At 45.4% G+C, this 13,519-nt stretch overlaps 1 protein-coding gene across 3 annotated transcripts in view; it reads right to left on the bottom strand.

Annotated features, from left to right (window-relative positions):
* The window catches only part of PAPPA (pappalysin 1), a 267,221-nt gene that overhangs the window by 22,831 nt on the left and 230,871 nt on the right, over window positions 1–13,519 (bottom strand). For all 3 annotated transcript variants that reach the window (XM_086413905.1, XM_086413906.1, XM_086413908.1), the window contains 2 exons: window positions 7,900–7,971; window positions 2,503–2,601 (listed from right to left, as the gene is read on the bottom strand). In XM_086413905.1, the coding sequence (XP_086270031.1) occupies window positions 2,503–2,601; window positions 7,900–7,971 (171 nt within the window). The remainder of the gene's footprint in view (window positions 1–2,502; window positions 2,602–7,899; window positions 7,972–13,519) is intronic.

The raw sequence follows: 13,519 nt of genomic DNA, 5'->3' as shown, positions 1-13,519 counted from the left end.
ACCAGAAAAATACAAGAGCTAGTCAATCAGTGTGGTAAAGTCGCAAGATACAAATGCACAGGCATCTCTCGCATTCCTATACAGTAACAACAAAAGATCAGAAAGAGAAATTAAGGAAACAATCCCGATTACTATCACACCAAAAATAATAAAATACCTACCTAAGGAGACAAAAGACATCTACTCTGAAAATTATAAGACACTGATGAAAGAAATCAGATAGGGTGCAGGTGGAAGATTCTACTGTGTTACTGGATTGGAAGAATCAATATTGTCAAAATGAATATACTAAACATCCACCCCACTGTTCATTGCAGCATTATTTACAATAGCCAAGACATGGAAGCCATCTAATTGTCCATTGACAGAGGAAGGGATAAAGAAGATGTGGTACATATATGCACTGGAATATTACTCAGCCATAAAAAAGAATGAAATAATGCCATTTGCAGCAACATGGATAGAACTAGAGATTACCATAAGAAGTGAAGTAAGTCAGACAGAGAAAGACAAATATGATGTCACTCATGTGGCATCTAATTTTTAAAAAGATACCAACGAACTTTTTCATAAATCAGGAACAGATTTACAGATATCAAAAACTAACTTATGTCACCAGAAGGGAAACATGGCAGGGGAGGGATAAATCGAGAGCTTGGGACAAACACACACACACACACTAATAGATGTGAGACAGATAACCAAGAAGGCTGTACTGCACAGCAGAGGGAACTCTGTGCAGTATTCCATGATAATCTAGATGAGAAAAGAATCTTAAAAAAGAAGGACTATGTGTATAACTGAATCACTTTACTGTACACCTGAAACTAACAAAACTCCAAAACCCAAATACATGCCAATAAGATTAAAATATTAAAAATGCTCACATCTTATATCCCCCTCATGTCAATTCCAAGAATCAGCTGTCAATGAATAATTAGAGTTATAGAATATTTCCATGCAAAAATGTTCATTCGCATCATTATCATTGTGAGAAAATGAAATCACCTAAAAGTTAAAATCAAAAGTTGGGGATAAATAGTTTCATAAATTATTGTACATCACAACCATATACTGAGTATACTAACAATACACAGCAAAGCAAACGCAATCAGGTAAGACTGGCACCAACCGACAGACGCAGTGACAGGTCTCCAATTTGAGTGTTTCTTGGGTCTTGCCCTGTTTACCCCTTTATTTAGAATCAGAGCATCTTTCTTGAAGGAACAATTTGTCTTAAGGACACTGCAATACAAAGGGATGAGGATAGAAGCCAGGAACCTTGCTCTATCACTCGCTGTTCTTCCTTGGACAAATCATCCCTCCTTTATGGGTCTCAGAATCCCCATTAAGGAAATGCAAAGTCTGGACCACATCATCACAGAGGGCTCTGTAGCCGAAATGACCACGAGTCTATGCCCCCTCCTCTCTCAACAACAGTTTCCCCTCTTTAAAATGAGAGAGAGGGTCAAATGATTTTTCAGCTTCGAATATAGATGAGCGTGAAAATAGAAACTGTTCCCGATGAACTCATTTGTCACAGGAATACTTTTTAACTCACACTGGGCCAGGCTGGTCACCTCTCTCCCAACTCTTGGCTCAGGCCCCAAACTGTGGTTGCAGCTCTCACCGGGAGGAAAGTGGAGGTGGCCACTCCTCTGTGGGTGGGTGCCACCACATCCCAACTGGATGCTCCAGTTCTACCATAAACACTCGAATCACTCCCGCTACATCCGAGTGTGCTAACGAAGAAAATGGTGACCAAGACCACACCTGCTAATTTTCCAGGTGTGGACAACGAAAGAGATTATTAAATGCTTAAAGGTCATAATTTACCTTGTCAGGAATGTCTCATCTTCCATCTTCCCCTAGGCTTTAGCCACTCTCTAAACATGTGTGCTCTCTGGGATTTTACATGCCAGCCTCCTGCCCCAGACACTTCTCCTGGCCACCTCCCTGCCCCTTCTCATCCCTCAGTTGTGTGCATTGATGAAGATCCCTCCACAGGGTCTTCTCCAACCCTTTGCCTGGACCCTCAGGGAACTCTGTCCTTTCCTTTAAAAAGCATCGCTCTTCAACTTGCCAGCTTCCATACCTGACTGTAAGCTGAGGTTAAGGGACCTCGTCTACAAAGATCATCCAAGAACCTCCACACCTAGTTCAGGGCTCAGCACATGATAGGAGCTCAACTACTGAGTAAAATGGAGAAGGGCTTGGCAACCCACTCCAGTATTCCTGCCTGGAGAATCCCATGGACAGAGGAGCCTGGAGGGGCTACAGTGCATGGGGTCGCAAGAATCAGACACAACTTAGTGACTAAACCCCCACCACCGCTGAGTAAAAGAATGAGAAATACAATGCAATAGAACACAGTGAAGCTTGCAGGGGAGTGCTGACGCAACCAGGACAGTGGGTTGTCCAACACCCAGGGGTGATCGTGGGCCAGTAAGTTGGAGACACCTGCAGGGGTGGCTGCAGAGGGCGGCGCACTGGCCTACCTACCTTTTTGGTCTTCACTGTAGAAGCACAGCAATCTCCACCGTCATAGTTGCAGAAGGCGCGGTTGTTGATGGCATCACAGTAATTGTCTCCCATGAAGGGCTGGAGAGAGGCAGGAAGAAGGGAGGCCTGATTAGCATCCTGGAGTGAGCAGCGACTGGCTTCTGTAAATATTCAGCTGTCTCTCTTCTTCTCACAAACCTCTGAGTCAGCCTACCTGGCTTCAAATCCCTACACCCTTTTGGACAAATCATCACGTTGGCCATTTTTAAAACCTCTTAACTAGCCCACTAACCTCAGATATGCAGATGACACTTATGCACATGGCAGAAAGTGAAGAGGAACTAAAAAGCCTCTTGATGAAAGTGAAAGAGGAGGGTGAAAAACTTGGATTAAAGCTCAACATTCAGAAAACTAAGATCATGGCATCTGGTCCCATCACTTCATGGGAAATAGATGGGGAAACAGTGGAAACAGTGTCAGACTTTATTTTTCTGGGCTCCAAAATCACTGCAGATGGTGACTACAGCCATGAAATTAAAAGATGATTACTCCTTGGAAGGAAAGTTATGACCAACCTAGATAGCATATTTAAAAGCAGAGACATTACTTTGCCAACAAAGGTCCGTCTAGTCAAGGCTATGGTTTTTCCAGTGGTCATGTATGGATGTGAGAGTTGGACTGTGAAGAAAGCTGAGCACCAAAGAATTGATGCTTTCGAACTGTGGTGTTGGAGAAGACTCTTGAGAGTCCCTTGGACTGCACGGAGATCCAACCAGCCCATTCTAAAGGAGATCAGCCCTAGGATTTCTTTGGAAGGAATGATGCTAAAGCGGAAACTCCAGTACTTTGGCCACCTCATGCAAAGAGTTGACTCACTGGAAAAGACTCTGATGCTGGGAGGGATTGGGGGCAGGAGGAGAAGGGGACGACAGAGGATGAGATGGCTGGATGGCATCACCAACTTGATGGACATGAGTCTGAGTGAACTCTGGGAGTTGGTGATGGACAGGGAGGCCTGGCGTGCTACAATTCATGAGGTCACAAAGAGTCAGACATGACTGAGCCACTGAACTGAACTAGCCAAGATTTTTCCCCACTCAACTACAGTTACTCTAGCAGACACACACTTATATGCTGAGTGTGCAAAAGCACAGGATAGACCACTATGTCCTCCTGAAGCACAGGGCTCCTTTCTCTTGGAGAAATAAGAAAATCTGACCCCTCCCCTACTTTCCTGGTAGTAGATATTTACAACCATAATTTACAATAAAAACATATGCAAATACACTGGGAAGCTGAATGTAAACTACAAAGAACTATAGAGAGACTGAACATAAGAATTCATAGGGGTTTGGCACAACGGTTGGTGTGTGACTGCGGGCACTTCTCCTCTCACACGAGAGTATAGATATACTGGACGTCACACACCTTCCATGTTTGTTTTCCTCTTGTTCTCAAAAAAACACGTGAGGTAGGCATGGCTCTTTGCACTTTACACATTAAGACCTTGAGGCTCAGAGCAAACTGGCAGAGGCAGAGTAGAGATTTCAGTCTAAGCTGACATCTCATTTTTCTTTACCCTTCTGGGTTATATCTAGAATATGCCGATTTCTCTCTTTTCTTCCCTGTGTTTCTCCAACTCTGTGATGCTTGAAAGATGAGGAAAAGATGATGGCATTATTACTGATCTGAACCCAGAGTCAGCTTAGGGCAGAGGCAGGGGTCTCTGCCACCTCCAGCAATTGCATTTCCCACCTGAACACTTAGCAGACTGTCTAACCTGGTTGGCTACTCGGTCCTTTTGAGTAAGTGGCTTATTGTCTCTGGGCCTCAGGGCTCCCAGTGGTAAAATAAAGAGGCAGGATTAGACCACTGTTTCCTCAAAGTAATGAACATTCCCCTCCTCTCATCAGAGGTAATACTGTGTAACCCTTTAATATAGAAAGGAAATGAAAATGAAACTTCTCTGATTAAAGTTCGGGTTGGGAGTCTCTGATGCTCAGTGACTTGTTGATGAGAAAGAAGATGTCAACAGCTGGCTAAGACCCCTGCATCCCAGCACAACCTCTGTGATCCAGTGGTCTCTCCCTCCCATCCTGACTTCCTGTGGGCTTGCTTTGGGGAGAACCAAATTCACAAGGAGTCCAGCCTGTGTGGCATCCTTGTCTCTCGCATCTGTGCTCCAGATTCACAGAGGCTTTATGCTACCAACTCTTGAAGCCTGATTCCATTTCATCACTACCCTATTAGGGTCTAAAAAAGATCTTAGCAAGACAGAGCCAAGAACAGAGAGAGCACACTGCGTGTGCACATACGCAAGGCTGTGAACTCTGGCGGGACTCCGCCCTGTGACTGCCATAACGGACACATTAACCACATTCATATTGGAGCAGAGAGGCACCAACCACAAAGGATAAGCCCTTTGCTCTTTTCTGAGCCTTAGGAGATCTGTCTGGGGCTCTCTTTTCTATGTTCTTTCTCATATCATATATAAGGACTAATCACAGAAACCAAATGTCCTTTTTGTAAAATAAAAGAACTGGCTTGGTAAAGGAGTAGCTGGAGAAAAAGAGGAAGAAGAAAAATAAAATAAAAGTGTTTCTTTTTTTATTGGGCCACTGAAAAGTATCTCCAGTCTCATTACCAGCTACTCTCTGCTATGTACCCTTTCCTGCTGCTATATCCATCCATCCACCCACTCAACCATCTATCCATTCATCCATTCATCTTCTGTGCAATCCTATCTGTTGAACACCAACTATGTGTCACACACTGTGCTTAAAAAAAAAAAAAAAAAAAAAAAAACGATGTAATAATGAGTAATAATGTATTGGGTTGGCTAAAACATTGGATTTTCCCTACAAAGTTATAAACTAATCTGAATGAACTTTTTGGCCATCCCAATAGAGCCCCTCCTCCTCCAGGCCTTACACTGTAGTGAGGAGGCAGACTTTGTTCAAAGGCTCACTTATCTAATTGCTGATTTTAACTTTGATAAGAGCTTGGGAGGAAAGGTACATGACGCTGTTAGAATTAAGAGCAGGAAGATCTGACCTAATTGGAGAACTCCATGAAGGAGTCTCTGAGGAAATGATTGTTTCAGCTGAGATCATAAGATGAGTAGGAGTTAATCAGATGGGAGATTAATCAGGGGGTGGAGAAGGGAGGCTTTCTATAGAGAGAGAATCACATGTGAGAAGCTCTACAACTTAGAGGTTTCTTCTCTCTCTGGTGTTTCTCACGCTGCTACTTCTACTAACGGTGTGTTCCGGAAAACAATTCACCCTTCAAGATAGAGCTCAAACATCACCCTTGCAAAATGCCTTCCCTATAACCCCTGGGGCTCCGTGTGCTTCTGTAGCTTCCTGGACCTGCTTTGCTGATAGCTCTTGGTATATCAGTTTAAAATTCTTCTTTATCTTCTTTATCCTTATGGACAGGGAATGTATGTCATCCATTTTTATATCTTAGATTTCCTAGCAAAATGCTGGCAATTTGAGCGAACCTTAATCAAATATGTTTTCCTTACATGTTTATCTTGTAAAATGATCAGTAAAAGGATGGACGGATGGATGGAGGAAAGGTAAGAAGATGTCTAGATGAGTCAAGACAGCGTAGTTACCTTTCTCACGTGACTAAAACCATTGCACTCTCGGAACCTAGACCAGTGCTGGGCACAGAATAGGCCCCCAGTGAAGCTCTGATAGACACACAATTAAATTACTAATTTAGACACAGCTTGAGGCAGAGAGTAGGGGGGCTCGAGGTTCCCAAACCATTTATCAATCTTGGCTCCTGAAGATATTCCAGGATGATAGCTTCTCCCTGGACCCAGCATTTGTGTCTTTTCTAAGCATACTTTTCAGCCCAGATAAGAGACAAACTATTAGAAGGCAAGGGGGATGAGGGGGCACCTGCAAGGGCAAAGACGATAAGCATCACTTGGCACAGCTCAGAGCCGGGCAGGTGAGGGTCTCCAAGGTCTTAGTGCTGAGTCAAAGGAGGGATCGAATTCTGCTGTCACACGGGTCGCCCAGACTGCCGACTCGGCAGAAGACATGCCCAGGTAACCCAAGCTTCCTTTCTCTGAAATGCTGGACCGATCCAGAGAGATGGCAGGATGCAACTGTCTCGGGCCCTTGGCTTCGGTTTTGCCATTTCTGCTGAATCTTGGGAGAAAGGGAGTTCTTAAAAACTACAGTGTCCTGTGCCTTAAGAAGATGCCACAGGAGGTCCCTAACCCACACATAGAAAGAAATAGGACGCGGGGACTGTCCTGTGACATTGACAGGTCAGGGAGTGGTCTGTGGGCAGGAGTGGCCCGTGGAGGAGAAAATTCACAGGCCTGGAAGTCAGCAGACCTGGGTTCATGCTCCAGCTCTATGTCTGTTATGCTGTGCAGCCTTGGACTGCTCCATCCCCCCCCAGCCCTCTTGCAGTCTACCCAACAAACGAGGAGGCTAGATCACATTAAGAGCCGTTCCAGTTTGGCATTCCATCAAACGCTGCAGCTGGCTGCTAGCTAGGTGTCGGTCTCCCCATCATTTAGAAGAGCATTCTGGTTGTGACATTTGAAGAATTCCATCAAATACAAAGTTTCCTAAGCAGTCTAGTCCTTTCCACCTGGCTTTTCCTGAGAGAGGTCTGAGGGGACCACAGAGATGTGGACATCCACCTGGATGGGATCTGGGGCTTCCTTTTGATGCCAGCTGAAAAGACTCAGGTGGGCACAGAGGTGCACAGAATGTCTCTGACCTCCAAGGACAGCACCCCCTTGAGAACACAGGTGACGGGCCAAGTACCCTGGCGCTGCCCCTCCCCAAGCTTATCACTGATACCCAGGGACAGAGCTCCAAAATGCCAAGTTCCAAGGGATGGCTTCTCTGAAGGGTCAGAGGAGCTGTTCCGCCTCCGGCTCTAAGCGGTTGGGATAAGGTGCCCCCTGTCTCCTCTGGAGTTGATGAACACATGAATGACAAAGACGTGAGGCAGAAGTGATCTGAAGCTAATGGTGTCAGAAAAAGTAGAAATTAAAAAAAAGAAACCTGCCTCATGTGGTTCTGAAAAGTTAAATGAGTCGATGCTGGTAAAATGTCTGGCGTATTACAGCTGCTAAATCATGGACTCTGTCACTCCCACTCTCCCTTTCAGAGGCAACATTATATTGAGCCAGAAATACCTGGTCTGGGATCCTGACTCTGTTAGCCATTCAGTGTGTGTCTGAATGTGTTTGTTGCCCTCTCTGCATCAGTTTCATGAGCTGTAAAACAGGCCTGCTGACTCCTATCCAAGAAGTCTGTTAAAGGGGTATTTAAAGCACTTAGCAGGCATAGGAAATGTTACCATGATTAACAATAAGAGGGATAACCATAGTTGGGACCATTTTGAGGAACTCACCTCACAACCTTTGACACAGTAAATCAGAGCAGGGTGAGGATACCACTTGAGACCAGCCGTGCAGACAACTCTCTGCAGAGAGAGGGAGAAAGAGGTTAGATGGGTTTGCGGCTGCGAGGGAGCCATCACTTCACCAGAATCACATTCAACGCCCATGTTCCCTTCTTGGATCTTCTGAGTCTTAACCTCACCCTGGCATTTACATGGAGAATCTGCCCCGGTACCTGCCTGAACTGGAGCCACAAGATTAATGTTTGTGTTCACTGTAGGGGGTCGTGATTCTGTATTTCTCTGGCAGGAATACGAGAGGAGGAGAAGCAGACCTGCAGGATGGGGACATGACCGGAAAAGCACTTCAGGAAATTCCTGGCTGTCTGCCCCGTGGATAGAGTTGGGGATAAGGCGGGAGGAAGGGTAGAGTGTGTGTGTGTCTATGTGTGTGTGCACACGCATGCACTTGCACACGTGAGCACATACATGTCCAAGTGCGTGGCTGCAGCAGGGAGGTGGAGCAAGGCATGGAACAGGACTGCCCAAAGTCGACGCTGAGGACCACCCTAATCACAATCGCACGGGAGCACGCTGAAACGGCAGCCTCTTCACTGCCTTGGGTCTAGGGTGTCTAAATCCCTGAAGCCAGGACTTGGGCCTCTTGTGTTTCAAAAACAAGCTTTCCCAGATGATTCTGATACACACTACAGTTTGAGAGTGGTGGGCTGGAAGATGCATGAATGCACCTTTGGTTTGGAACACCGGAGAGGCAGAAAACCCTTTCTGCTTCCACCTGCCGCCGCCATACAGGCCAGCTCACCATTTGGGGTCACAAGAGTCGGGCAGGACTTGGCGACTAAGCCACCGCCACCACCGTTCCCGAGGCGCTCACACAAGAGTCAGGCAGGACTTGGCGACTAAACCACCGCCACCACCGTTCCCGAGGCGCCCACACTCCCATCTCTGTGCCTCTGGTCCTGCTGCTCCCCTTCCCGCCGGCCTTTCTCATCTTGTCACCTGGAGGATCTTCAGTTACCTCTTACGTTTCTGTGCAGGACTACCTTCCTCCGTACTCTGTCATGGCCTGTGCGGGGCAAGGACCTAAAGAAGAGTGCTGGGCGTGCTAAGGCGCTTCAGTCGTGGCAGATTCTTTGTGACCCCAGGGGCTGTAGCCCACCAGGCTCCTCTGTCCATGGAATTCTCCAATCAAGAATACTGCAGTGGGTTGCCATGCCCTCCTCCAGGGGATCTTCCCGACTCAGGGATAGAACCTGCATCTCTCATGTCTCTTACATTGGCAGGAGGTTCTTTACCATTAGCACCACCTGGGAAGTGGATGTGTGTATAACTGACTCACTCTGCTGTACATCTGAAAGTAACACATTGTAAATTAACTATGTTGTTGTTAGTGGCTAACTCTTCGCAACCCATGGACTACAGCATGCCAAGCTTCACTGTCTTTCATTATCTCCTGGAATTTGCTCAAACTCAGGTCCATTGAATCAGTGATGCCATCAAGCCATCTCATTCTCTGTCGCCTCCTTCTCTTCCAATAAAATAAATAAATAAATAGCATATAAATTTAGAATTAAAAAAAAAAAGACTACCTTCCTCTGTGATGATTTCCCCAACCCCCTCAGGCAGAACTTAAGATATATGTATATACATTCACTTATAGCCACCCTTAATACAATTATTATTATAATGACAACTAAAATGTATGGAGTGCATTTATGGTGCTATTTACTTTATTCATTTTCTTATTTATTTCTCACCAGCATGCAGGGGGTGGGGGTGGGCATTAATCTTGTGTCATAGGGAGAAGAAATTCCCCAAGCTCCACAGCTGTTAAGTGAAGAAACCAACATATGAAACTAAGCATATTTTTTAGGAATGATTTAAGGTGGCTCATAACATAAAATCCAACACAGTAATTTTTTAAGGAGGTGAAAAAATAAAGATAAACACAACCAGGAAAATCAAACAGCATCAGGCCTGGGGCTAAGGTCGCAATCCCAAAAGCTCCCTTTTCTATTCTGCCATAGATGCCCTACTTTTCATGCCAGATTACAATGATTTGTTTATCTATTTATCTATTTTTAATCTTTTAGCCATGCCATGAAGCATCTGGGATCTTAGCTTTCTGAATATCGATCAAATTTACGCTTCCTATATTGGAAGCACAGAGTCTTAACCATGGGACGCCAGGGAAATCCTACAATGATTTATTTTTAAAAAATTAATTAAAATAACCTGGAGGCAAATGCTTAGCTTGGTCATGACAGGTAACTTTGTGTCAGGGAGCAGCCATTGAAGTCTCCATGGTCAGGGCTCAGCAGAGTGCCAGTTGATTAATTTTAATTAAGAAACGAGCACTCACAAGGGTCAGACTGTGGAAAATCCATGTGACCAGCCCATTCTCTCCCCAAGGGCAGACCTGTATGGGAGCAAAGCTGTGATGAGGTTTCCTGGTGAGCGTGGGATCACATGACTCCAGGATTTGGCTGAGGTTGGACTGGGGACCTTGCTTCTCTGTCCCATTTCTCTGGTTCACCCTGGGTCTTCTATGCCTAGAATGGTGCCTAGTACATGGAGGATGATCAGTCAATATTTATGTTATATATGAATGGATCCATCTCAAAATAGAGATGATTTTACCAAGGGACACTTGTTGTTTTCTTTACTTGTCTTCCTGGGCTCCTCTGGTGGCTCAGACAGTAAAGAAGCTGTCTTCAATGTGGGAGACCCAGGTTTGATCCTGAGGTTGGAAAGATCTCATGGAGAAGGGAATGGCTACCCATTCCAAATGGCTACCCACTCCAGTATTCTCTGGAGAATTTCATGAAGAAAGGAGCCTGGTGGTCTACAGTCCACGTGGTTGCAAAGAGTGGGACATGGCTGAGCAATTAATACTTTCACTTTTTCTTCCAGAGCAGCCGAAAAGCATTTGGAAAGCCCAGCAGCGTGTCTAGCTTAGAGGACCAGTTTAGTGTACACTGAATTAATTACAGATCTCAGACAAACAACCTAACTTAGGACCTGCCAACTACAGTCTCACAAGGTGAAATCTACTCGTTAGCCCCTCCTGCCTCTGTTGACACTGTCCGCCTTCCCTAAAACACAAGGTGATGTGTGGGAAAGATTGAGCACTGAGGCATGACAGACATGGCTGCACTTCTGACTTGAAATTTCCACTGAGGTTAGGTTTTCCCATCTGCAAAATGGGTCCTGAAAATGTCACAGGCTTGTGAAGATGCATTAAGAGAAAGTATGTGGAAATGGTTAATCCAAGACTAACAGCTGTGGGTAAGAGGGCAGGCCTGGTTTTAGACATCTCTGCTCGCCCCCATCCCCACCCCCGAGGTTCAGGATGGAGCATAGCAAACAAATGCATGTTGATCCAGTGAAGGGACGTGAGAAGTCTAGTCCCTTCCTTCCAGCTCAGCTACTTTCTCACCCCGCTGCTTCCTAACCCCGGGGGCCAGAAGTGGAGGGGACTACCTGCTTTCATCATCTGGCAAGTTTTAACCAGACTTCCATCTCTGGGTCTGAGCGTCTGTTCCTGGCCAACGTTCAGGGATGTTGGAGGAACATTTAGGCTATGGTTTAAAAAAAAAATACGTGCAAAGAGTTGGACACGACTGAGCGACTGAACCGAACTCAAGTAGTAGAAAACAGCAGGGTCAGGATCCACAAGGGATTCGACGCCCATCCCCACCCCCTGTTTATTTGAGACCTAATTTAATCCATCCGTGGGAGTGTCTCGGTGTGGTTGTACAAGTTTCTGTCAGTTGAGGTTTACCTGACGTGAGTTCAGAAAAAGGACTTTTATACTATCTGCATGAGCCTATTTACGTTTCCAAGTCTTCTGGATTTTCCACTATTCCTCAGGGCTGCACGCCCCACCTGTCTCCCTACAGGGCCGCTCTGTCTGCCAGGAGGAGTGGGAAAGGGGAGGCAGCAGGAGCTGAAGGAAAGGCTAGGCTGTTTATACCATGTGCTGGGAGACCCCAGATGGGTCCCCACAGAGGCCAGCCTTGCTCCTCTTGATGCCAGTGAGACCTCCAGCCCAGTCAGAGCCCTTTCAGACAAGGCTTTGTAAGACAGCTTTCTTTCCTGCCTTGCTGCACAGGAAGAATAGACTGTCTCTTCTTGGCTGCAGTGACCATCACCACCACCCCTAACACCAGCACCATCATCCTCACCATAGCACCCCCACTACCACCCTCATATCAACAGCACCATCACCACATCATCAGCCAGAACCACTAACAGCTCCATCACGGCTTTCCCCTCGCCTCCTCAACACAAAACCCTCTGTTAAGCACATGTTATGCTCCAAGCCTTGTGCTCAGAATTTTCATTTCATTTAACATTTACCATAACTATGATATCGGTCCATATATACGATATAGGTACTTTTTTCATGCATACAGCAAAATGATTCAGTTATCTTTTCAGATTATACTCTAAAATAGGTTATTTCATTGAGTATAACTCCCTGTGGGTTGTGCTAAGTCGCTTCAGTCGTGTCTGACTCTGCGACCCTGTGGACTGCAGCCCACCAGGCTCCTCTCTCCATGGGATTCTCCAGGCAAGAATACTGAGTGGGTTGTCATTCCCTCCTCATAATTCCCTATGCTATATACTAAATCCTTGTTGCTTATTTACTTTAGACATAGTAGTTTGTATCTGTTACCCTCATACTCCTATATGTCCTTGCCTCCCTCCCTCTCCCCTTTTGTAACCAGTTTGTTTTCTGTATCTGTGAGTCCGTTTCTTTTCTGTATATAGATTCATCTGTACGGTTTCTAGATTTCACATATATGTGATATCATACAATATTTATGTACAATTTTTGATGCTGGTTTATGCAAGAGGAAACTGAGGTACAGAGGAGTTAAATAACCTGCCCCAAATCATACACATAGGTAACAACAGTCAAGAATTAAACTCATATCTGTCCTATTTCCAGATTTATAACTTGAAAACTATATTCTCCTTCAAAACCCTCTAGCTCCCAAACCGGTAAGCATAAAACCACTTACTCTTTTGACAGATGGGAAGACCAAGGTTCAGAAAGGTGGAGGGGCTTTGAGACAAATGCAGCAGAAGCAGAGTGTTTAAAAGCTGAACCCCAGAGAAGACGGACCCAAGCAGAGCCAAAGATGTGAGAAAGAGTCTTAGAAGAACCCCCTTGTCCCAAGCCCAGACCTGATACCCCTCTGATGTCTTCTGGGACAAGTCCTCCTTTCTCCTTTATTTTTCCTTATTTATAGGACCTTCTGTGGGTCAGCTGCATAAGCTGTTTGCTTTTCCTTTTTTATCAGTTACTGAGCTTCTGGCTTTCTTCTGTGTAAGTTTTTTTTTTTTTTTTAACCTAGGTATTTTCCACCATGTATCCCTTGTTTGAAGAACGCCTTCCATTTTGAGGTACCTAATCTATGTTCATTGAAAGAGTTGATGAATAAATGACCAAATGAGTGAATGTATAAGTGCACCCCAGAGTGAATGAGAAATTGCTGGTCTCGGAACACATCTCCCCACCTCCGGGCTTCCCCTGCCGGGCACAGGACGTCTCCTTCTACATGCTGTGTAGACTGGACTTTGTCTTCACTCAGAACAAACA

The sequence above is a fragment of the Bos grunniens genome, chromosome 8 (assembly GCF_055505025.1).
Source record: "Bos grunniens cultivar Pamir isolate PY7600 chromosome 8, Bosgru_T2T1.0, whole genome shotgun sequence".
Classification (NCBI taxonomy): Eukaryota; Metazoa; Chordata; class Mammalia; order Artiodactyla; family Bovidae; genus Bos; species Bos grunniens.
Note: the sequence above shows the minus strand (reverse complement) of the source record. Positions and strands in the feature narration are given on the sequence as shown.